The 27,347-nt window shown below is 33.7% G+C and overlaps 1 protein-coding gene across 5 annotated transcripts in view; it reads right to left on the bottom strand.

The window, feature by feature from the left end:
- GPHN (gephyrin) overlaps positions 1-27,347 on the bottom strand; it is a 606,903-nt gene that overhangs the window by 311,177 nt on the left and 268,379 nt on the right. For 2 of the 5 annotated variants that reach the window (XM_089907851.1, XM_089907848.1), the window contains exon 5: positions 17,741-17,779. The exons of the other annotated variants lie outside the window; for them this stretch is intronic. In XM_089907851.1, the coding sequence (XP_089763977.1) occupies positions 17,741-17,779 (39 nt within the window). The remainder of the gene's footprint in view (positions 1-17,740; positions 17,780-27,347) is intronic. 5 annotated transcript variants of the gene reach the window in all.

Here is a 27,347-nt window from a genome sequence, read left to right as displayed (position 1 = left end):
AACTGTAGGAATGCAAAAAAGATAAAAAAACTTCTTAAAAAGTTAAATAACAGCTCTTATATACACTCTAATTTGAAAGATAAAAGAAATATTTTATTCTATAATTATGAGATTCTTCCATGGAATCGTAACTTACATATTTGTGTGTGTGTGTGTATACCCTTGTGTATACACACACAAATATATTTTTTTGGTATGGAACTTAGAGCTGATATCTCAGAATCAGGGTCTATAATTTAAGCTCTGAAGATCACAAACTCTTTTCAGAACATCCAGACTATGATGCTTAGAATAAGGTAGTTCACTATCCAAATAAAGCCTATGTTGCCTTCAAATCTGAGATTTAGAAGTCAGAATAGAGTCCATCCTTGAACAAAACAATTACACTTCATAAAACTGAGGATAATGTATATGTGTGTGTACACACAAGTACATGTCTTAGAACTGGAGTTGAGTTCTTTAGGTTAGGGCTATAAGCAACTGAATAGTTGACTTTATTAGGGCAGCTGGTGGGAATGGGGAAGAAGAAATTGGTTCTATCTACCACCACTAAACAAATCCCATCACCTAGTCAGAATGAGTAGAAATGACCATTTCTACTAACATGCAAACAACATACACAAGAATATGCACACACACTCCTGAGGCTGCTCATTTACAACACTGCCTCTTTCAATGCTACCTTGATGTTCATTTTAGCCCAATTATATGCTTTACCCCTAACTGTACCCCTAAGTGTAGCTCAGCATATGGTAGGCCCAAACCAAATACACAAGAATCAACAACCAAAGGATATAAAAAATTCAGGTTTATAAAACAAACCTGAAAGATTTGGTAACCAGATAGGTAATTATGAAAAGAGTTAACTCAGATCTTCTCTTCACATAATAAAAATTAAGTATCCAAGAGTAGAAGGTGCCCAAAGTAGGAACATTAACTGGGGCAGATGGAAGTTGACATTTTGCTCAATCAATGCTGTAATAGGAAGGGCAGACGTCTATACCTAACCAAGTTTGTCTCTAGAGAAAGGAAAGAAAACAAAGAAATAGGTGGGGATGTGGAGAGTGGCAACATTAGATTCTGTCATGTCCTGGTTTCCCAGAGGAGTCTTTGTTTTTTCCTTCTTTTTCTTTTTTGAACACAAGTTTCCCAGAAGTTATCAGACTTTTTAGAATTTTCTGTGAATAATTTTCAGATACCACCACTTCTGCAAATTCTCTATTTTTTAAAAGCTTTTTATGTTACAACATGATGGGTGCACTTAAGGAATATTCTCCTTAATCTTTCTGACCTGTCTCTGATCTCCAGGAGCAATGACAAGAAAACATCAAAGAGAAACAGCAGTTATTTAAACTTGGAAGGAATCATTAAAAAAGAATGAAATTATAGTATTAATTTCCAGCATCTCAAAATAAATGTGGCCTAAATCAATCAGGGAAAATGTAGATTTACTCTTAAAATTATTTATTAAAATGGAGGGTAGGTCTGAATTGTTCTTGTGTCATTGGCAGAGGTAGGTTAGGAAGCTAAATAAATAGTAATTAATAGAAATCCAAAACATTAAAGACTATTTAAAGCAGTAAAGACTATTTAAAGCAAGGGACACACTCCTGGGCATATTTAAAGCAATAAAGACTAGTTAAAGCAAGGGACACACTGCTGGGCATATATCCGGAAAAGACAAAAACTCTAATTTGAAGAGATACACGCACCCCAATGTTCATGGCAGCACTATTTACAATAGCCAAGACATGGAAGCAACCTAAATGTCCATCTACAGAGGAATGGATAAAGATGTGGTATGTGTGTGTGTGCATAATGAAATATTAATCTGCCATAAAAAATGAAACATGATAGATCTAGAGATTATCATACTAAGTAAATCAGATAAATACAAATATCACATGATATCACACACGTTGGAATCTAAAAAAAATGATACAAATGAACTTATTTACAAAACAGAAATAGATTCACAGACATATTGATAGAAAACAAACTTATGGTTACCAAAGGAGAAAGGGCAAGGAATAAATTAGGAATCTGGGATTAACAGATACACACTACTATATATAAAATAAATAAACAACAAGGACCTATTGTATGGCACAGGGAGCTATATTCAGTATCTTATAATAACCTATAAAGGAAAGGAATTTGAAAAAGAATAGATATATATATCTGTAAGTATAACTGAATCACTTTGCTGTACACCCGAAACATTGTAAATCAACTATACTTCAATAAAAAATACAAAAAAAAAAAACAAGAGACAAATGATATGATATGACACAATCATTATCATAATTGAAAAGTAACCTCAAAATTACTTACATGCTACTTCATAGAAATATGAGACACTATATTGTTTTCAATCTAATATGATATATTCTGGGCATAAATCTTTACAGATAAAGGGAAACTGCTTTTGGTTAACTATGGATAACGTTGACATGAGTCTCAAAAATCAGTGAGTTTTCAATGCTGGCATATTAAGATCATTCTATGGATTGCTCTCAAGATTTTTCAAAGTTTACCAATTAAATAAAACAGTAAAATTATTATAAGTGAGAAGCAAAATTACAATGTGGGAGAAGCATAGCTTTTAATATATTATTTTTACTATTTAACATATACTATTTTTATTACATGATGGAAGAGTTTTATTTATTTTTTAGGGATGTCAAATAAAACACAGGATATCCATTTAAATTTGAATTTCATAAGTGAATAATTTTTAGCTTAAGTACTCCCTAAATATTGAATGGGCATATGTATGCTAAAAACATACCTATTTATCTGAAATTCAGATTTAACTGGGAGCCCTGTATTTCTTTCCTTCCTTTCTTCCTTTCTTTTTTCCTCCCTCTCTCCCTGCCTCCCTCCCTTCCTTCATTTCTTCCTTCCTTCTTCCCTCCCTCCCTCCCTTCCTGTTTTATTAAAGTACAGTTGATGTACAATATTATATAAGTTACAGGTATATAATAGAGCAATTCATAATTTTTAAAAGTTATACTCCATTTATAGTTATTAAAAAAGTTGGTTATATTCCCTGTATGGTACAATACGTCCTTGTAGCTTATTTTTTATACATAATAATTTGTACCTCTTAGTCCCCTACTCCTATTTTGCCCCTTCCTCCTCCATCCTCCCCATTGGTAACCACTAGTTTGTTCTCTATATCTCTGAGTCTGCTTCTTTTTTGTTATATTCACTAGTGTGCTGTATTTTTTACATTCCCCATATAAGTAATAACATGATGGAAGATTTTTAAAAATTGTTCCTCAAAACATCAAAGTGAGAAGGCAGGTAGCAGTAGAAAAATAGAAAGTATTAAATATTATATTAGGAAGAGAAAATAATACAATATTTAGATATTTAATTCAGTTTTGAAATATAACTGTTTCATTTTAATATTAGTAAAGAAAGTCAAACATGATTACTAAGTTTGAAGCATCTAAGATATCTTCATTCAGGAAAACATTTTGTAACTTTTAATACAAACCACAAATGTAACAGGTACATGGTATCCTATGTAATAGGTACATGGTATCCTATGATAATATTGTTGTCCTGACCTAATGAATACGGTCTAACTGCTCTCTATCCAAAATTTTAGAAGAAGTTTTTGTAGTATATTGTGAACCTCAAAATAAACACTTCACACATGTCACAAAATGAAACCCTGTACAAAATAATTTCCAATATAACTTCTTTAATACTTTTAAGATATTATTCTATTATCTATTTTATTCCAATGTTGTTTAAAAGCCTGCTGTCATTCCTATATAAGTGATCTGTCCTTTCTGACTACTTTTAAAATCTTCTCAGTTATTTTGGTTCTAAAGTTTTACTTTTATGTATTTAGGCATCAATTTATTTTATTTATCCTTCTTGAGATACACTATTCCTTCAGGATCAGTGGATTCATGTTTTTCCATCAGTTCTGTAAAATTTACAGCCATCATCTCTTTAATCATTGCCTTTCCTCCATTCTCTTCTTTTGGGGCTTTGATATAATAATGTATCTTGGACCTACTGATTTCATTCTCTATAACCTATGTCTCTCTTTTTCCATTACATCATCACTCTATGTAATTGTTTCCACATGAGGTAATTTCCTCAGGTACGTAATTCAGTATGCTAATTCTCTCTTCTACTGGTCCAATCTGCTGTTTTCTCTGTTCTTAAAGTTTTTAACTTGTGTTTTCTTATTGCTAAGAGTCCCATTTTCTCCCCATTTGCTCATTCATAAATGATGGTCTCTTGTTATGTTTTCACCTTTTAAGTATTGGGTTGGCCAAAAAGTTCCTACAGCTTTAAAGTAAAACTAAAAAGACACATTTTCATTTTCACCAAGAACTTTATTGAACAATGTACTCACTGTTTTGTTCCACTACCTTCTGCCATTTTTCAGGCAACTTCATAATTCCATATTCCTCAAACTTTTTATCTTTTTTGAGCAAAGAACTTTTCCAGGCACCTCTTACAGTCTTCCAGGGAATTGAAATTTTTTTCATTAACAGAATTTTCTAAAGACCAAAATAAATGGAAATCTGAAGGTGCAATGTCTGGTGAATATGGCAGATGAATCAGAACTTCCCAGCCAAGCTGTAACAGTTTTTGCCTGGTCATCAAAGAACATGTGGTCTTGTGTTATCCTGATGGAAGATTATGTGTTTTCTGTTGACTAATTCTGGAAGCTTTTCATCCAGTGCTACTTTCAGTTGGTCTAATTGGGAGCAGTCCTTGTTGGAATTAATCATTTGGTTTTCCGGAAGGAGCTCATAATAGAGGACTCCCTTCCAATCCCACCATACACACAACATCACCTTCTTTGGATGAAGATTGGTCTTTGGTGTGGTTGGTAGTGGTTCAGTTCGCTTGCCCCATGATCTCTTCTATTCCACATTATTGTGCAGTATTCACCTTTCATCGCCCATCACAATTTGTTTTCAAAACAGAATGTTTTTGTTACGTTTAAGCAGAGAATCGCATGTGGAAATACGGTCAAGAAGGTTTTTTTTTCCCTTAACTTATGTGGAACCCAAACATCAAAGCGATTAACACAACCAAGCTGGTGGAAATGATTTTCAGCGCTTGATCTGGATATTTTGAGTATGTTGGCTATCTCCCAAGTGGGGTATAATGACTGTTCTCAATTAATGTCTCGATTTGATTGCTATCAACTTCAACTGGTCTACCCGACCGTGGAGCATCGTCCAGTGAGAAATCTCCAGTAGTAAACTTTGCAAACCTCTTCTGACACCTTCAATCAGTCACAGCATCTTCTCCATACACTGCACAGATCTTTTTTTTTGAGTTTCAGTTGCGTTTTTACCTTTCTTGAAATAATAAAACATAATATGCCCAAAATGTTGTTTTTCTTCCATCTTCAATATTAAAATGGCTACACAAAAATTTACCAATTTTGATTTTTTTTTTATTTTACGCACGCTGATATGACAGCTGTCACAATACAATCTAACAAAATTGTTTCGAATGAATTTAAAGACAACTAAGCACTACTAGAGCCATCTTATGGAAAAAATCGAACTAACCTTTTGGCCAACCCAATATGTCTTTGTTCTTCTGGATATTTCATCGTACACTACTTAACCTTGGATTGTCAGGGACAGTTTGATATACTTCTGTTGTGTCTGCATCCTTTGTGGTTTAGTATTTGTCCTAAACAAAATTTTCCAAATATGGATAATAAATGATAATGCTCACCTAATTCTTCTCTGTATTTTGTATTTGACAGTTCTAGCAGTCATCTTTTCATTCCATCTATTGATTAATGGTTTTGCTGCCTTACTTGTGCTTGGTGAGTTTTGGTAGTACATTCATTACTTGATTTTAATCTGTTGGAGTATGGCTGACCGAAAGTGGGGAAAACTTCCTGCAGAGAAAATTTATTTCTGCTTCTACCTTTAATCAGAGGACACCACTGACCAGTTCCACTTCAGCCTCCCACAAGTGTCTCATAGTCTCAGGGATCCCAGGCTGAGCTTTACACATTGCTGCTTGTCTAAGGTTAAGTGTCTTACCGGCAGTGCTGCGATGGTCATCTGTCCTCAGAGCATCTCCTTCTCCCTCTCCCAAGTCCTGGCTTCCTACATTTCTGGCTCTTGCTCCCTGCTCCTTGGTCTCATGGTATTTTGGGGCAAGAGTGAATGTAAAGACTGACAGTATATGTCCTTTAACAGGGTATGCCTCATAGGTTATGTCCTTTTACTGGGTCAAATTTTTCTACAGAGGGAAGGTTTTTCAAAGTTCCAAATCAACAATTATTCCAGGCCATATACTATTCGCAAACTGCTTTATTCTCCTATAAAATGAATGTCTTTTATATCATCATTACACTGAGGTTTTTGATGCACTGCACACCGCCCTACAAGAAGATGCTAACAATTTATATGCCAAACAACAATGCTCTTTTCGTCTAAACCCTGCCAATTCCAGGCAATCTCAGTTTTAAATAGTTATTTAACTGATGTGTACAAAGAAACAGAATATTTTAAAAATTTACATTTCTTACCAGTTATGAGTACGTATTTAAAAGCAACGTGCTTCTTTCCCCTTGCAAATGGCCTGTATATATCCTTTGCCTGCTATTCTACTCATTGCCATGTTATTCCTATTTAATATTTAGAAAACTTAATATATTGAAAATATTAAACCTTTGGCAGTTAAATCTATTGCAAATATTAATTTTAAGTTGACATTTGTTACAATTTTTGTTGCTTAGTTGCTTAGTAAAATTTGTTACTTAGTTGACATTTCCATTAAGAGGTTTTAAATGCTTATACAGGGGTTCTATCATTATTTTTATTATATTTTCTGGGTTTCATGTCTCACCTAGAAAGGTTTCTTTTACCTAGAGATAAGAAAAATAACATCTTAATTTTTAAATCATAAGTTTGCAGTTTTTAATATTTAATGTCTGTAGTTTAATTCTGTGTTGCATGATCAGTCTTCTCCACCAAAATGGATAGCCAATTTTCTCAACACCTTTTATTGAATGACCGACCCTTCTTTCCTCCAATGTCTTGATGTATCATATATATATAATACTAAATTCCAATTTTATACATAGGTATGTTAATGAAATATCATTTGGTTGCATTTCTTTCTGAGTTTATTTTCCTGTCATTGCTGTGCCTTATATTTTATTGTTTTACTTGGAAAAAATCACTAGTTATTTTCATACCTTTGCTATTTTAAAATGAAATTTAGAATCAACTTTGTTGATTTAGAATCAATTTCTCCTCCAAAATTCCAGTGGGAATTTGTATGTATTAATGTATGTATGTATTTGTATGTATGTATTAATCAAGTTAAGGTAAATTGATAAGTTACACAAAAAATATTTTCACAAAAATATTTGCATCTAAGAATATCGCATGACCTCCTAATCATTCAAGCTATATTTTACGTCCTTTAATAAAGTTTTCTTTTTTCAGGTCTGTCTGTCAAATGGCTTAAGTTTATTCTTAGGTATTATGAAGTTTCCTTTTTTCTGCTATTGCAAATGAAATATTTCTAAAATTTTTTCTAGTGGGTTGTTTCTAATTTAAGTAATATTAGCATATAGATGTTTATAAAATAAAATACTCATATTCAGCTGCCATCCTGAATTCTTCTTGCTTCTAATACCTTTTCAGCTGATTCTTTTGGGTCTTCTAGGTAAATAATCACATCCATAAATAAAGGGCTTACAGCTTTAAAAAAATTCATGTTAGAGTTCTTCATTTTAAAAACATTAATAAGCAGTGTGCTCTGTTATCAAAAGCTAATTGCACTCATTCTCTAGGTCACAAAGAGACAACTGACTTTACTATCTCAGATAGCAGTCAATGCATCTTTGAAGTGATGCTATTAGGGGTGACTACGGGGAACTTTCTGACTCACTGCCTTTATTCTCTTTAGGGATGCATACACAAACAAAATTAAAACACAGTAATCTTCCTACCTAGAGATAACTGGGAACTCTATTAATTCCACTTCAGACAATTTCCTTCTTATTCACAGAGATGCAATATTTTAACCCCTTTCTTCCTTTCCTTTCTCAACTTGTGCTTTTAGTACACATACACACACACAAACACACACACACTTATCTCTTATTTTTTCTTCCTGAACTGCAAACCACCTTATTCATGACTAAATGTACAAATTTAGTAAAAAAAATAAAAATAGCAAAATTCTGAAACAACAAAAAGGAAGACATGAGTTTTAGATTAAAATTAAAACAAATAAAGGGCCAATGCCATTAACCTTCATCTAAACTGTTAACAATTTTCCTACATATTCTCCATAAAGATTCCCATCAATTTATTCATTTTCAATTAATGATATCTGTTTTTCTACAAGTTCGAACACTATAGATACATTTGAATGTTATTTTGAATTCAATTTTAATTACTAACATTTAATTCTATTATTTTTCTTCATTGCACACATTTTGTATGTCAGGAACACACAAAGTCTTTTGAAAGGTGGCTCAGAAAACTACTCTCTGCAATCTCCATACCTCGTTCGTCAAAAAGTGTTATAAATTCTATCTTGAGAGTAATCTACCCTTTCTACCCGCATCTGCATTTAGGTTCTCAGCATCTTTTGTTTGAATATTCCAATAACATCCTAATTGGTGTTGTAGCTAAGTTCACTCCCATTCAACCCATTCTCTATTCTGCTGCCAAAGTAGTCTCTCTAAAATGCAAATCTCATTAAATTCATTGCTGTTTAACATCTTTAAAAATATATATATCTTCATTTCCTACTAGAAAGAAATCCAAATGCCTTTTTTTTTTATGACACAGAGAGCCTTCATCATTTGACTCTACCCCTCTCCAGGCTCTTTCTTGCCACTGCCTCCTCAAAACCCATTCTGCAGGCAGACTGACCTATTGGCAGACTTATGATTTCAGCCATTGTGCCTTTATTGTAGAATTAATCAATTCTTTATACAATGGTATATTTATACAATGGCATATTTATAAAATGGTAATGAGAATCAACAAACAACTACATGCAACAGTATAAATCAATTTTACAAATATAATGTTGAGCAAAAGAATCCAGACACAAAAGATTACATACTACTATACACTTTCAATTACATAATGGTTAGAACAAACCCAAAAAATCTATGATGCTAGAAGTCAGAACTGTAGTTACTCTCACGGGTTGGGCTGTGATGAAAAGGGGGCACAAGAGGGTCTTCTGGGACACTGATAATATTCTGGTTTCTTACACATTGTAAATCAACTATATTTCAATTAAAAAAAGAAGAGATTAAGAAAAAAAATTATTCTGGTTTCTTGATCTGGATGCTGGTTACATGGGTATGTTCATTTTCTGAAAATCCATTAAATTGTAACTATACTATTTGTACACTTTATGGAAATTTAAGTAAAAGGTAAAATAAGAACAACAACAGTTCTAGTATCACTTTTTTGAAAATTTCCCTATGTCCCTCAGATAAACTTTATCTTACATATATACCAATATTATATTGATGATCAAGTTACCTTTTACATATCCAATTCTTTCCTGAGTACTAAGATAATAAATTTCTCTAAGGAACTTCCCTGAGTACTAAGATCATAACTTTCTATCCATGTATCCCCATGCCCCAGCACAGTGCCTGGCAGTGAGTAATCACTAATATTATGTAAATGAGGGTTTCTCAATTTATGCACATTTAACATTTTGGGCCAGAGAATTCTTTGTTGTGGGAACTGTCCAGTTCATTGGAAGATATTTAGCAGCATTCCTGGCCTCTAATCACCCAATGTCAGTAGCATCCCTCCAGTTGGAACAACCAAAAATGTCACAAAGCATTAAGTGTACCCTGGGGACCAAAATGCCCTACTTGACAATCACTTACATAAAAAAATGTTTCTGTCAAAAAATACAAGCCACATGTTTTTCCGCGTGGCTTGCAGTATCTTAGTTCCCCACTAGGGATCGAACCTGAGCCACTGCAGTGAAAGCGGTGGACACCAGGGAATTCCCAAGCCAAGCCAAGCCAAGCCAAGTGTTAAACAATTCACTTACCAAAAAACTTTGGGCGTTACATGGTTTGCTTCTAAGGGGCGACTAAAAAACGTAGGCTGTCTTGAACACTAGAGGAGAAGTTAAGCTCTGTCAGGAAAAGTTTATAAAATGCTTTAAATGTCTAGATAATCAAATGTAATTCATATTAATTGCATGCTAGAATATTGTTTCCTTTGGAATTCTATGCAGAAAAGTGAGTTTGCCAAGCAAAATAATTGTGTAAATAGGACTGTACATTGTGATGTTTTAAAAAATGACAGTTAATAGTAGCTATATGTATTCAATGTCCTAACTATAAATTATTTTGCAAGGTTTGTATCTATGAATTGACCATTAATTTTAAAATATTAAGGTTCATAATATTCTATCCATAAAACATTTAGTGTGAATATTCCATAAGAAAAGAATAGTTAGAAAATAAAGTACTGTGCATCAGCTATGAGAAGAAAGCTTGACCAAGGGCATAACTAGCTTGTTAGAAAATAATGTGTTTGCACTTTATAAACTGCATGTTTTTGATTCAGAATGTGTTTTTGAACTTGACCTCTGTTGCAAGATGGTGAGTAGTGAAATAATTGAGTACTATTATGTTAATGGAGTTCGAGAAAAGAGAAAATGAATTGGTTTATATTTATGTGTCAAACTGATACAGTTAAAGTATAAATCTGACTCTGCCAAAATTATTTCCTGACAAGCAATTAGAATCAGTCTTTAAGAACAGGCTGCTGAGCCAAAACTGAATATAGAACACAGGCAGTTAATAAAAGAAACAAAACTGGAAAAATACAAGAAAAATGTTTAATCTCATTATCAGTCTGCAATATGCCAATAAAGGCATACAATTTTCACCTATCAAAGTAGTAAGATTAAAAATGATAATGGATGTGTACTTTCATAAACTGATAGTATGAATATATAAATTTGTACATATTCTGGAGGGCAAACTGGCAGACTTAGCAATCTTGACTGTTATTCTATTTTAAGGAAATATTTCTAAACTGGTAATCAGAGAAGTATATGACAATTTATATAAAGAGAGTGTTGATGATAGGAAATAATAAAGGACCTAAATGATTAATGACAGGGAAATTAAATTACTCATAGCTTGTTTATACTCTGTAGTGACTGACACATCCCTCCTCCCCGTTTTTGTTCTTTTATAAGAACACTAACGAAACAGAGAAAATCTTACTTTATATGAAAAGGAGAGTGATTAAGAACAAGGGCTCTAGAGTCAAGACTACCTTGTTCAAATTCTAATTCTATTATCTTCTACTCTGTGATCTGGGTTAACTTATTAATGATTTAATTTTTCTAAATCTAATTTTCCTGTTTGTAAAGTGGTACCCCTTGTGTAGGTTTGTTGTGAGGATTAAATAAGACATTACATAAATGTTTATCACAATGCCTGGCACACAGTAAGTGCACAATAAATTTTCATAGCTATGGTATCACTTGGGATGATGTTATTAAGAAACCCAAGATATAAACCTTAATATTTGTTGGGTTTGCTACTGGGCAAATTAATCAATTAGTCCTAGCTAATAACTATATGTTGAGATTACTGGTGGTTTGTATTTACTTCATTTTGCTTTTCTGTATTTCCCAAATTATTTTTTGGCAAAAACAGTAAAATCAAAATATATTTAGAAATCTACATTCAGAAAAAAAATTTAAAGCTATTCATAAAAGGCATTTTATTATGCCTTTTGTAAGTCATAAAAACATCTGTCTTTTCCTTATCCTAAATGACCATATGTTTTTCAGTTAAAATCTCACCTTTAATACTGTGTCTTAATAAAAAGGTCACCATTTTTACGCTCTTATTAAACACCTATAATACACAAAATGCTGGGGTCCTAATATTCTCATTCTGATTCTAACAAACCAGGAATTATGGAAATTTGAAGACAGATTTTCTGGTTAATAAAATAGGAGCTTTCTGCATATGGCCTTAAGTTTTATTTTTAGTTACTAACCATCATGAGAAACAGGACATCTAAAAAGGCTTTTGCCTTTTATCCTTCTCTCAAGATTGATCTTAATTTTGACCAGAGGACAGCCAGTTGGAGGATGAGAAAAGAATTTAACTAATAAGAGATATTTTCTTTCAGAACATTTGCTCAAGATTTCTATAATGAGATTACTTATGATTGCACAGTAAGTACACATCTACTACTGTAATATGGTTATGAACAAACCAAATAAAAATTGATTCCTGAACATCTAAGATGTTTTTATGCTGCTTATATGAATAGAAAATAATCTCATTTCTTCATAAGTACTAAATATTACAAGAAATCTAAAAGCATTCAGAGATAAATACAAAAAGTTTAGAGTAGTTTGTATTTTATAAACATCGAAATATCTAATTAGTGGACTTTTCAGGTATTGATTTTGATGTTCACGGAATTAAATACTGGTAAATATACATGAAGAAGTTTGTATTGAAGTTTCTTTATCCAAGGCAATTGACTTTTCCCTCAATGGTCTCTCTCACTCCACTGGATCTCTTGTGCCACACATGTAATGTGTTAGTTTTTGCCAGCAACACTGAAATATTTGATGTAGGAGACAAAGGGTAGAAAAAGAGATTGGGGTTTCAGAGACTGGTTATTAGTACCTGCTACTGTCATTGCCTACATTCAGAACTGAAGGAGTGAAACTTCCTAACAAAATGCTCATATAAGGAAGCTACATCTTCCTTTGCGAGGTATTGAATATGATCTACTGTGCTTCAGGAGAGAAAGGAAAAAAAAAAAGAAAAGAAAATGAAAAATTACACGACAACTTGTTTGTTAGGAGTAGCTGCCTACAAAGAATCTCCTGATTGCAAAGAAATTTAGAGGATCTTCTTATTAAATATAAAAAGGACTTTATAAAGGTATGAGAGAAATACTGCCTTTCAGGTTAACCTTTACAAAAAAATACATTACAAAACTCTATTTCCAATTGAGCTTCCCTCAAAATAAAAACAGAATTTCAGATGTCATGAGAAAAGAAAAAGTATATTTATTACAAATAAAACAAATTGAATAAAATGATGTTACTGATATTTTCCTTTATCCCAGGTCTTATACTTTAAAATACATAAATCGGGCTTCCCTGGTGGCACAGTGGTTGAGAGTCCGCCTGCCGATGCAGGGAATGCGGGTTCGTGCCCCGATCCAGGAGGATCCCACATGCTGCGGAGTGGCTGGGCCCGTGAGCCATGGCCACTGAGCCTGCGCGTCCGGAGCCTGTGCTCCGCAACGGGAGAGGCCACAACAGTGTGAGGCCTGCATACCGCTAAAAAAAAAAAAAAAACCTAAATCATTTATTTTCATTAAATATGTTCTTCAGAATGAACACAAGTGAAGAAAAATCTTTTAAAATTATTCACCATTGTTAAAAAAAAAAAAGTTAAATCTGGATGTAATTTCATTTTAGTGCTTTTCTCCTGACATGAGAACTTTGATCTTCCCAGCTGTGCTGTCAAAATAAATAACTTTAGTAGGACATCAGGGGATGGGAGGAAAAATAGGTTACTAAAACTTATCTTAAGTGCAGCACTTTTAAAGAGATTACTTTAAAGGAATCATTGTGAAGTACTGACCAATAGGAATGAAGCTAATTGCTCTCAAATTTGAAGGCACACATCAAGATAGGGAGGACAAATAAACTCCTAGTTCAAATGATAAATTAATCAAAACCATAATAAAAACCAATAAATGCAGCCAGGAATTCAAGTGAGCTTTAGTTGACAGTGAGAATAAATTAAATTACCAAACATTTTCAGTATTAGTATATAGTTGTACCTCAGGGGGTAAAATCCCTCATTGTGCTTGCAATTGCATTCAAGAACAACCTCCTGAACATTAATTATCTATTTATCTCTAACCATTCTCTATTCTTCCACTATAAAACCAATAAGCTTGGTTTTAGGTAATGCTGTTTATTAACAGCTAACCAATGAAATCAGTAATCTGTCACTGAATGCCCTAGGTTTTAAAATTAAAGAGATTCTTATTGGCATTTAAACTATTACCAGAATCCTTCAGCTGTGACAAGGTATTAACATAGAAGACATTCTTTTTCCTGAATCAGTGATGCTTAGAAGAGGTGAAACGATTCCCTCATATACAATCACTCTGACTTTGAACATTTTCCCTGAAGAATTAGAAGAAAATAACAAAATTTTATGGATGATATTAGAAATATATTTTTTTGCTAAATGTCTTTTTCCCTCTTTTGGAATGTAAGTTCCTTGAGAACAAGGCCTTATCTTTGTGTTACAGACACCTAACAGAGTATATGGCACAGAGTAAGCCTCTGAGAGAATTATTGGATGTATTGAATTAACTTCTCTCCTATGCATACAGAATAGTACTAGTTTATACACCACCCTTGGGAGAACTGAGAAGACAGTCACTCAAATCATTTTCTGTGTTTGATACTTTAGATGAGGAACCTTGGCTCAGAAAGGCTGGATAGAGTATGTAAAATCACCAAAAAACTGTTGAGTTGTGAAAACATTATCACCTAAAGGATTGAAAATCTTCTTTCCTAAACACATTATTATTGCATATTTAACTACTCTAGTTTCAAACCCCTTGAAGACAAGGAACAATTCTTTCCAATCTTTGTAACTCCTGTAAGGTCTAGGACACTATGGTGCAGAGTTCAATTCAGGTAGAAAGCTGGGTATCCAGAATTGAAGACCACTGAATTGAAATGAACTCCTGTTCCCATTACTGGTTCCTATAAATACAACCTGGTTGCCTCATCTCAGTTCTGTTAACTTCATTTAAACCTTGCCTTTCAAACGCTTACCTCCTCTTCTTTTGAAGTCTGCATTATTCCACTTCGAGTATTTTTTAAATTCAACCTTCTCCAGAATCACTTTTGCTGTCCTTCAAACATCCAATATCTGTGTTATTTCAACTTTATTCTCCCTTTTATTCTTAGAATATAGTGTCTTCTAAATCTCACTTGGCCTTCTGTGGCCTTTCTAAAAGTTTGTAATTTCTTCGACTCCTGATAAAGTATCTTGGACTTATCCATCTTTCGTGTTAATTATGTAGTTTCCCTGATGTCTTTGCTACTAATTTAATTTCTTCTTAGACAAAAGTATTAAAAGCTACTGAATTCACTTCTAGGTAAATACCCAAAAGAATGGTAAGAAAAACAGGTACTTGCATACTAATGTTGACAGCAGCGTTAATGTAAGAGCCAAAAGATGGAAACAACTCAAGTACCCATCAACAGATGAATGGATAAACAAATTGTATATACACACAATGAGGGATGAAATTGTGATATATGCTACAACATGAATGAACCTTGAAAATATTGTTAAGTCAGACATAGAAAGACAAAAATCGTATGATTCCACTTATATGAGGTACCTAGAATAGGCAAATTCAGAGACAGAAAGTAAAATAGAGGTTACCAGGGGCTAGGGGAGGGAGGAATGGGGAGTTATTGTTTACTGTACAGTTTCTATATGGGATTGTGAAAAAGTTCCGGAAACAGATAGTGGTGATGGCTATACAAAACAGTGAATGTACTGTACTTAATGCCACTGAATTGTACACTTAAAATAGTAAATTTTATGTTATGCGTATTTTATCACAATAAAAAAATTAAAACCTACAGAAGTAATTTTCTTGACATTCCTAGAGCAGTCTTTTGCTTCATATCAATTTTATCTCTATCACTAAAGGAAAAGGAGAGGGAGAAACAGAAGCAAAACCTATCCATACCTTTTCCTGTATTCCCTGTTTATCACTCTCTTTTTAGCTTTTCCCTTCTCCTTTTCCCTCTCATTTTTAGTAAAAATAAAATAAAATTTAATATGGATACTCAGCATTTTCCACACTTCAAGCACAATGATGTTGTGGATACATACACACATAGAACACTTCAAGTCTACATACACACACTTTCATGCATGCATACACACCCCACTTTAAATCTCCTCAGACTCTTGAAATTGTGTGAAAATTTCACCAAGATTCTTCTCTACTTTTTGTTTGATCTTGTCTTTCGTTTAAATACAAGTGAATAAGACAATAAGCTTTATAGTCCGGATAATTAAAACTTTTTAGTCTAGTTGCCAAATACTTAGTAAATAAAGGAAAATTTCAATTTTAAAAGTTTACCCACACAAAAGAAAACACAGTCTAAAATGTGGGAGGGAAAGATAAATACATCAAAAGGATCTCTAAATGATATTACATAAATTATGGAGTAGCAGAGAAATGATATTCTCAAAGGAAAAAATGGAGCAGAGTGGAAAGTTACCTTAATCTTAACTACAAAGAGCTATAAGACAACTAAATTTATTATTTTTAGAGATGATACTTTAAAGTTTCAAAAAATTCTTCTGGTCTTAACTAAAAAGGATAAAATTAATAGGAGTAATTTATCCTCATGAAGCCCTGGAAAAATCAGGGAAAATAAATTAGGAAACAAATTTATTATATGGAAAATTACTGAAAGATCCCATACACAAGGAACAAAAGTACATAATATATGATATGAAAAGGCAACTGAAGCAAAGATGATAAATGATTTAGAAAAAAATCTATTCCTAAATAGAGGGAAGAATGTGGAGTTGTATAAAAAAGCAGAAAGATGGTGGTAGCGAATTTAAAAGTCAGTTTAGGAGTAAATTGGACTGGACTTAAATAGTGAGGCATTTTCCTATTGCTAAGATATGTTTGGACAATATGTAGGCAACACTTCTTGGAAATAAAATCTGATCAGGGTTACAAGACAACAGAGGAGCAATGCCAGTGATTTATCAGATGCAGAGAAGTATAACGGAGGCAATATGGACCAATCAGCAAGTTGCAAGGCTGAGTACACAGGCGATGAATGTGATGTCTCATGTCAACTAATGGGGCAGCCACGTGCAGCAAATAGGTAGAGAAGAACAGCAGTCAAGCAAATTCAGTCAGCAGTCCAACTTAGTGGCACAAGGCAAGTAGAGATAGGTAACAAAAGTGCTAAACAATCTGAACCTACTTCTAATATTACTGGTATAGATTGGGTAGGGCAAGATCAGGCAGACAGATAGCATAGCACTTGGAAGGCCACAGTATAGGAGAATGGTAGGAGAGCCGACAGACAATGCTGGGCAGTCTAAAATGCTAAAATAGCAGATGAATATGTAGTACCAGGCCATTTGCTGATGGACAAAGCACCAGTGAGTGAAGAATGCAAATCATTCAGCAGATACGTAATGGGGGGATAAAGGAGAGACAAAAATCAAAGGCAGTTAAACAGGAAGACAGAACAGCAGAGAAGTGATGACAGATCATCAGAAGCAGTTGGGTAGGGTAGTGAAAAGCTGTCAGCAGGAGAACAAAACAACATTCAGGAAAAGAAGAGATTAAGAGTGAAGCAGTCTCCTGAATGGGGTGTCTTCCATCTAGGAAATAGTCATCAATAAACTGTGTATGAGAATCCACAAGAGAAACAGCACACAAATGGAGATAGCATATGGATCTGAACTCTACTGCCCAGGGATACGGAATGACCCTAGAACATAGATACATAACAATCCACAAGGAAATTAAACAGATGGGAAAAATGGGTCCAAGCGTTTTCTTTATGATGATAAAAGAAACCAAAACACTAAAAATTATTAATCTGGAAATGATTGGCTGGGATTGAAGTCTTCGCTTACCCCTTTCTGGAGCCCACAAAATGGGAATGTTGGGAATTTCTGCAGCAGAAAAACAGAAGAGAAAAGGGATTTCTGACTCCCAGTTTGAGGAAAGCAGGTCAAATTTAGGGCTGTATAAACTGGTTCAGGGAAACAAGAACCAGCCTGAACCTTCTCCCTCCCTCAGAATCAGGCCATTCCTGAGGTTTGGGAAAGGTTTAGGAAGCCCTCACCCCATCATTCCCCACAACCTCCCCCTTCACACTTACCTCCAGTGCAAACAGTTCCAGCAAGGAGGTACTTGGGAAAATTCACTCCCATGTTTACACCATGGCAAAATTTCAGGCTAGCCAACTAATAGTACTTCCTGTGTAGGCCACGTTCCTGTTCAGTGGGATCCCTTCCACCCTTCGTGAGTGAGCAGAGGGGACAGGTTACTAGAAACTACCTACCTCTTTGAAAGTGGATGGGAAATGAAGCAGGGGTAGTAATACAATAAATAAATAGTAATACTAGTAAATACCTTGATGATCTCATCAATTGTCATGGATTTTAATTCCATTAAGATACTGATGACTCTAAAAAAAATAGTATCTCTAACCCAGACTTTTCCTTTGAACTTCAGATGCATATACCTAACTGCCAACTTAACACCTCCATTTGGATATCTAAAGGCAATTCAAATTTCCATGACCAAAGTAAAACTCCTGATCTTCCTCCTCAAACCTCTTCTTCCCCCAGTCTTCTCCATTTCACTGAATGGCAACTCCATTCTTCCAATTGCCCAAGTCAAAGTCCTGGATCTTATACTCGACTCTTCTCTTTCTCTTACTCCATCTGTTACCTCTACCTTCAATATATAACAATAGTGTATTTCTCACTACCTCTATCTCTATCATTGGTCTGAGTCACTATCATTTTTCACCGGGATTATTTCAATAGCCTCCTAAATGCTTTCCCTGTTTAAATATAAGTCAGATCATGTCACACCTCTGCTCAAAACTCTCCATTATACTAAGGGTGACACACAGGCTCTACATGATCCATGGCTTGCTCCTTCTCCTCCTTTAGGTCTTTGCTCAAATGTCACCTTATCAATGAAGCCTTGCTTGACAGCCTTATTTAAAATTACAACCCTCTTTCCGGCCTGTACTACCTATCCACCTTCCCTGGTTTATTTTTATCCATAGTACTTATCACCATCTCTAATACTATCCATTTTACTAATTTACTTATATTTGTGACACACCACTAAAATGTAAATTCCATAAAGGCAGAACCTTCGGACTTCTTTGTTCATTGCTGTATCCCCAATATCTTGAACAGTGCCTGGTATATACACAGTAGGCACTCAGGGCATATTTGAGTTTATGAAGTGTTAATTTTCACAGGGCAACTCCTTTCTCTCTTAAATTCTCAGAGCGTTTTTCTGAAAAGCTTACACACTATGAGCTTTTGATTAACAGAGCAGATGCTAATACACTATAGGTTAGGAATGTCCTAAAGTAAGGGGTGGCAAACCACAGCCAATGGGACAAATCTTGCCTGCTGTTTTTTTGCATGGCCTGAAATCACGGTAATCTTCGCATTTTTAAATGATTGAAAAAAAACTCAAAAGAAGAGTAATACTTCATGACATGAATATTATGAGAAAGCCAATTTTAGTGTCCATAAATAAAGTTTTATTGGGGCACAGCATGGCCCACTCATTTATATCATCATATGGCAGACTTTGTGCTACAGGGCTGGCAGGGCTGAGTAGTTATGACAGAGACTATATAGCCCACAAAGCCTGAAATATTTATTATCTCTAAATATTTACTACCTCTAAAGAATAAGTTTGCTGATCCCTCTTTTAAGGTATTTTATATTTAAAAGGCAAACAGTAATAACTAAAGTTTGAACAAAGATAAACTAGAGCATTATTATTAATACTGTTGCACAAGATACACCTATGAGGGAAGGTGCATTTATATTAGGATAGGCTTTCAATATTATATAAAAGCAGACCTCTCATTCCTCTAAATATTTAATACTGATGGTGATATTCATTCATCTATCCACCCCACAGAGCAATCCCATCTTAAGGGACAGGATACAGTACAGGCAAGTCTTAAAAAATGCCAAAAAGGGAGTAAACGAGACAGGGAAGTAAATAGGACCCACAAATAGAACTCATATCAAAGTATCACGTAATTACCCAAAACCTCTAAATACTGTGCTTAACAATAGTGGGAAATTGGCATGACGTGAATCTCTTTTGAATCTTATCAATGGGGTTATAATGTGGGTCTCCTATATAAAATATAGTCTTGAATCACTGCAAGCATGAGAAACATTATAAGACGACCCCATTTTACTTTACTTACTTATTTACTGCCATGCCGCATGGCATGTGGGATCTTAGTTCCCCGACCAGGGATTAAACCTATGCCCCCCTACACTGGAAGCACGGAGTCAACCACTGGACCGTCAGGGAAATCCCGTATTTATACAATATTCAAAACTAATTTTGTCATTGCTTCCAATGCCTACATTTTGTAGAAAAGTATTCTTAAAATTTGCAGAACTCTATTCAAAATCATCTCCTAATCAAAACTGACCTATCTTCTCCTCACATAAAATTTCATGCTGAGGATTATTACATGCAAGGGCCATATAACATATGCTGCAATCAAACTTATGGGAAGGAGTGAAGAAGGTGAGGGGAAAACACTTAAATTATTCAATGACATCCAACAATATAATGCTATCTTCAGTCTTCATAGAGGATTATAATATATTGCCTCTTATCAATTGGTCCTTTCAGCACAATCAATTGCTTCTTCTGCATTGTTGCCTTTGATATTTCATGTCCTTCTCCCTCTCTGTGCAACTGGTAACAGTTCATTTTCAAACTCCATACTTCCAACAGCTTTACTTCTTTCTTCTCAGCATCTTTTGAAGGAACTTGGATTCTTCCTGTAAATTCTCAGTTGTGTCTGTTATTATGATTATCTGAAATGGTTACTCCCTCTGTTGGATATTTGTCTGCCATTCTTTAATAGCAGCCATGGTTTTCCCAAGTTCCAATATGAGGAAATAATACTAGTAAAATTATTAGAATAATTCCTAACAGTTTATTTTGTTATCTGAGTCCATTTTCTTACCCTCTATCAGTTTCCTTTTATGCCTGGCAATACAAATATTCTGCTCTAATTCAGTGATATAATTCTAAGAAGCTCAGAGGACTTGATAGATATAAATCCATTTGTCATCATATTACATTTTGTGTGAAAAGTGATATTAAGTCCATTTTATAGATGGAGATCTAATAAAAGGAAGATGAATTCACATTCTTGGTTTCAGACAATAATGAAGAAAGGAATATTCTGAAATCTTCATTCCTGAAACTATATCTCTACATAAACATGCTTTTAGCATTTTATATTTGCAAAATATTTAATGATGCTTTATTGTCAATATCTTAGCATATATTTTGCAAAACTATTCTAGTATGCCAGTCTCTGTTCATTTTATGAGAGTAGGTTGTAAGGGTGAGTTGGAACACTGATTTCAAGATTTTATTACTCTGATAAATTCAAGGTAAAAATAAACATTTAGCATGTCATCTCTGTTTCTTTTTCCTTTTCTGTAACTTATCCTGCTTGATTTTTTCCCCAGAGAAAAATTCTTTCAATATTTACTCAACCATTATCTACTTACTTTTTAAGCTAAAGTTCTATTTAGATTGTAGGTAATAATAGGAAATATTTATGTAGCAAATAAATATTGCTTTTACTCACATTAACTCACATAATATAACTACCCTCTGAGGTAGGTACTCTTATTCTCTCCATTTTACACATAAGAAAACTGAGTAAAGTAAGTTGTGTAAGGTCACATGCTAGTAAGAGGTGAATCTAGGATTCGAATCCAAGTAGTCTGTGCTCTTAAGCACTATGTTATGCTGCGTCACAAATGGTTATATGGGCAACACTACTTTTCTAGTAAGAGCTCTAATTAGACATAGAATTTACGATAATAAGTATATTTGTACTCACTTGTATGTTAACTGATATGATTCATCTCTCTTCCCCATTAGGACTCCCCAAAAGTTGAAAACTTGTTCTGATGCAGAGTAGGCATGCAATAAAGAAACGTACTTAAGGGAAAATGAAGACAGCATTTTATTTATGGGTTCTTCATATATGAAATTTTTCTTTTTGCCTTATGCTAAAAATTCCAAAATCCCCACCTCAAGGAACAATGTACACTTCCTTCTGTATTGCTATGTGGAACAGGAGGCTTTCAACATGATTTTTAAATGCAATGTCACATATTGCTCTAATTATCTAAATGTTCTAATGTTATACCTGTTACTTTTCAACTGGGATAGTAATACTAAGGAGCTTTTCCTTTTAATGCATAAATAAAACAAAGGGTAAATGTCTTGGGTAAGGTGGCAGGGTTGGACTTTCAAACAATTAGAACTACACAAGCAATTAACTCTCAGATGAAAGAAGCTGTGACTGAGATGTTCACACAAAGGCTGGGAATGATGAAAAGGTCATGCTAGGACTTTGAACACGACGGATTTTGAATTCTCATCAAACAGTGAGTTCTCTATTATTACCTAGTAATTTTATATAAAACATTAAGCCAACTCGAGGTACAGCACTGACAAAAAAATCTATGATAAAAAATATCCCTTGTTTTGATGGTAAGATAAGTATTGACTGAAAAGGTTTCCAAACAACAAATCAACAAAATTGGAACCTGGTACTTCACAGCAGTTTAAATTTTATATACAAATAATGGTATGGATAGTCACTAGGTTTGCACATTACATCAGAACTTCAAAAACAAAATAAAACAAAACAAAAACCAGGGCAAAAAAAACCAATCTTCAAAAATAATCATGTTAGTCTTACTGGGGAATGTACACTTATTGAATAAGTGCCAATTCTCAAAAGCGTTTACTTTTAGAAAGGATTGATGGCACGGTTTTACTGTGTGTATTGGTTGATAGTCATCTTATGAATTTTGGCTTCAGAGGAATCTCTGAACAATGATAGTTGCTGTTTTGCATCTCCACAGATGGTACTACTCTAGCTGTTCTAAGAAAGAGATTAAAATAACATAGTTCTAGTTTATCCATCCTTCTATGTAAAGTGAATCTTCTGCTCTAGCCAGGAAGGTTTTCTTAATTTTATCTTTCTCTGTAGCTTGATCATACATTTCCCTTTCTTTCTTACTCCCATCAGTAATGTCTTCTCTCCTAATCTAAATCCTATTTCTCTCCTTCAATTTAGTTTAAATTCTACTTGTATAAAAATTTCATTGATAGCTCAGCTTTATATTAATCTTTCCCTTTAAAGAATTTTTTTGACCTGAATTGTCTGAATTTTTTTTTTTTTTTTTTTTGCGGTACGCGGGCCTCTCACTGTTGTGGCCTCTCCCATTGCGGAGCACAGGCTCCGGACGCACAGGCTCAGCGGCCATGGCTCACGGGCCCAGCGGCCATGGCTCACGGGCCCAGCCGCTCCGCGGCATGTGGGATCTTCCCGGACCGGGGCATGAACCCGTGTCCCCTGCATCGGCAGGCGGACTCTCAACCACTGCGCCACCAGGGAAGCCCATTTGTCTGAACATTTTTGATACTAAGTTTGTATTGTTTTGATTTGTCAGGTGACAATTTTAGGAGTACATGTACTTTAGCATTCACTCAATAAAGCCCAAGGTGCTTGGTAAATACTTGTTAAATTGAACAAAGACTATAAATGTTGTTTTTAGCAAACTGGTAGGTCATAAATGTGCCCATGCTCTGAGGCATATACTACTTTACAATGGATAATGCAAAATAAATATAAACCCCAGATAAAAGGGACTATTACTAAAAAGCTATCCTGAATGTCACATATTTGGGCCATTTCAAGCCATATTCCAAACATTTTAAACTACAGAGGTACAAAGTAAATAGGTTCAGACAGGATATCAGGAGGTACTTAATGCAACTGCACTAATAATCCACATATCATATAGACTACAGAAATTCTTGTTCCTTTGCCCATGCCTTGAAGTAGTAGTGGGAAAATGTTGACTAACATTCTTATTTTTTAGACATATCCACCAGGTATGCTAATAGCTAACAATAGGTATCAGAGTACAATGGTTAGTAGCAGAAACATTTGGGGCTGTCATATCTAATTAGAGGTAATAGGTAATATTATTAATTAAATGAGAAAAAAAAGGTAAAGGAAAAAAGGACATTTACTGAGCATCTACAGACAAGCCAGGTTTTATACTAGATGCTTTTACATGCATTATAGTCACTTCCTAGCTTGGCTAACCTTGGGCAAATCAATTAATTGATCTGTCTCAGTTTCTCCACCTTTAAAACAGATACAACAATAGTACCTGCCTCATATGGTTGTTTTGAAGGCTAAATGAATTAACATATGCTTGAAATAGCTCCTGACACGTAGTAAGTGCTATATATGTTTGTTAATTAGTATTATTGACTACTTTTATTATCTCAATTATCAGAAAAAACAACCTTGAGAGGTAGGCATTAGTTAATTGAGTAGATGAGAAAACTGAAGTTTGAACAGGTTAATTTGCTTTAATCTCATAGTTAGTTAGTGGTAGAGTTTTAGATTCAAATTTAGGTCTGTCTGACTCACTAAGTGTTAGTATCAGGATATAGACATATTGCATCCCAACATATTTAGACAAAGGTAAAAAGATGAAAACATATTTCCCATGTCCAGGACTATTTCATAAAAATTACAAAAAGAGCTCCTTCAAATGGCATAAAATATAACCTTATTTGACCATAAAGGGATAGTATATTTTATTGAATCTAGTTTTAAATATTTCCAGTACAAGAGTTTCTAGTATTCTGCTTTCTTACCAATTTCACACTGTTTAGTTATCCTATTTATACAGAACAATTTAAAAATACTCAGAATTTTATTTCAATATGGTTATTTTTACCTTTACCATGTATAATAGTATTTTACTTTAGTCATAACAATGTTAGAATTACAAAATAAATACTCATAGAGTTCTACAGTATCAGTATATATTTTGCTAGGGAAATTAACGTTTTCTAGAGAATATTGATATGTACTTGAAAGCAACTATATAATTTAAATGACCTACAGTAGTGATCAAATTTTCTTTCAAAAACACAAATTATTAAACATGGTGTTCTGCTATGCTTCTGCTATAATACAGGAGAGTTCTTCTGGGTTTTAAAATGTCCAATGTTAACTTTTAGATGGTGCTGTTAAATGTAAATTCTCACTGATTTTCACAAGAGTCACAAATTAAGAATCATTAACATATAGTCAGTAACTCAGCTCAATTATGTCTCCTTCCTTTTACTTACACAGTATTCTCGTTTTTGAAGCATTATAATGTAAGAAAAATGGTTAATGACCACATAAAATTATAGTTGACTTACAGTACATTCATACCTGAAGTTATGAAATATATAAATTTCAATATACTGATTATGAAATAAATTTTATAAAATAAATAGCTTTTCTTTGATTTGATATTTCTATAAAAAAATTCCTAATAACCCAAGTGGAAAATATTTGTAGAAAGTTTAGGTAGTAATCTGTTCCAAAGAAATATAAATATTTTAGGCTATAAACAAAATATGTGATCTGGAATTCATACTCTTTTCCTAGAAATTCATCCTTTGTACCAGATTTTACCTCTTTCAGCATTAGTCATTTTGTCAGATGCCTCTTCACTTCCAAAATGAACCATAACAACCCTTTTAAATGAACATCCTTTACATCAAATTTATAGTTTCCTGAAATTTTTGCGATTCCTCCTTTAGTTTATTTCATAATGACAACTTTTATCAGGACACTTTTTAGGAGATACTACTACGAACAAATGCTTGAAAATTTTTTTGGAGTGAGACTTTACTTAATGTATAACAAATCCAATAATTTGATCAATTTTGAAGGTTCAAAATTTTATATATTATTTATAATGAGGGATCTTTTGTTTTTATTATTCTATATTGTCTACTGAGACAATGGTGCAATACACTTTATTGTGGAAGAAAAGTGTTCTTTCTTTGCTCCTTCTAAAAGTAAAAATTTAAGAAATGAAACCTAACATCATTTCAAATTACTGAAGAACAAAAAGTAAATTTAAAAGTCAGTTAAAAATGTGAGTAAAGATGACTTATGTTCATCTAACAGACCAGAGGTTGGCAAACTTTTTCTGCAAAGGAACAGATAGTAAAGATTTTAGGCTTTGCAGGCCTATATGGTTTTCATTCAACTATTCAGTTCTGCTGTTGTAGCCATAGGCAATAGGTCAATGAATGAGTGTGGCTATGTTCCAATAAAACTTCATTTATGGACATTGAAATTTACATTTCAAATAGCTCTCGTGTCACAAAGTATTATTTTCCTTTTGACTTCTTTCAGCCACTTAAAAATGAAAAGTCCATTCTTAGTTCACAAGTCATACAAAGAAATATGACAGGCTGAATTTGGCCTACAGGCCATAGTTTGCTGACCCCTGCAATAGATCGAGTTTCTTGAGGACAGGGACCATGTCTTATTCATTTTTTAACTCCAGCACCCAGCATGGCATCAGATATATATCAAGGATTAAAAATAAAAAGCTTGATAAAGTAATAAATAAATGAGACCTAAGATGCATGCTAGGCTTTTATTTAACTCTTTAATTCATAATCAAAATAATATATTACTATACAACCTTTTATTCTGGTGTAGCTTAGTAGTCTAAAAGTGCTGAAAATTATTTTTACCTTACAAATATTAAATAGTTCAGTATTTTCTAATTTACCATAATATATTATCAAACATTTCTTTGTAATTGCAAAGATGTTCTTTTTAAAATAAATGTTTCTTCATCTTTTATTCTCTTCTAGACTTTATGTCTAAAGGGCTTTCACTTTACCTCACTTATACGTCCTTAATTATACTTTTACCTTTTAAGAATAATAAAAGATTCTTTACGTAATAATACCTATTTTGGATATAATTGCTTTTAAGCGATAATGGGACATGAAGAGATAATATACTTGGTATAGCAATGAGTTACATTCTATAGAATTTTATTACTAGCATTTCACCAATGTCAATGGATTATCCAACCTTTATCAGATCCGAGAAAATGCAATCTATTATTAAAAATAAAGCTTTTCAAAAGTTGTAGAGTATGGATTATTATGCTACTATATGTAAGCTTTGATAGTATCTCATGTTGAGAGGCAGGGAACAGACCAGCAGGTACATGACTATCAGATAAACCTCATTCTAAGATACAGGGCCTAAAAGTAGAAACAAATTCGTAATTTAGGAAAATCAATTCTGATTGCCTTATTCGTATAAAATATGTAAATAAGATACATTTTACTAAACTTGCTATTTCCATTTTTCTGTTAATAGACCTGGAAGAACTCTAAAGCTATTAAACTTTTCATTTTCTCTAAGGTTCAAACACAGTGCCAATAACTTTAGATTGCTTTATTTCACTCATTCAATTTATCATTTTCCCCCTTTCTTTTTTTTTTTTTTTTTTGCGGTACGCGGGCCTCTCACTGTTGTGGTCTCTCCCGTTGCGGAGCACAGGCTCCGGATGCGCA

Source organism: Delphinapterus leucas, chromosome 2, assembly GCF_059928025.1.
Source record: "Delphinapterus leucas isolate spDelLeu-1000000601 "Yukka" chromosome 2, BTC_Dleu_Yukka2, whole genome shotgun sequence".
NCBI classification, from domain to species: Eukaryota; Metazoa; Chordata; class Mammalia; order Artiodactyla; family Monodontidae; genus Delphinapterus; species Delphinapterus leucas.
Note: the sequence above shows the minus strand (reverse complement) of the source record. Positions and strands in the feature narration are given on the sequence as shown.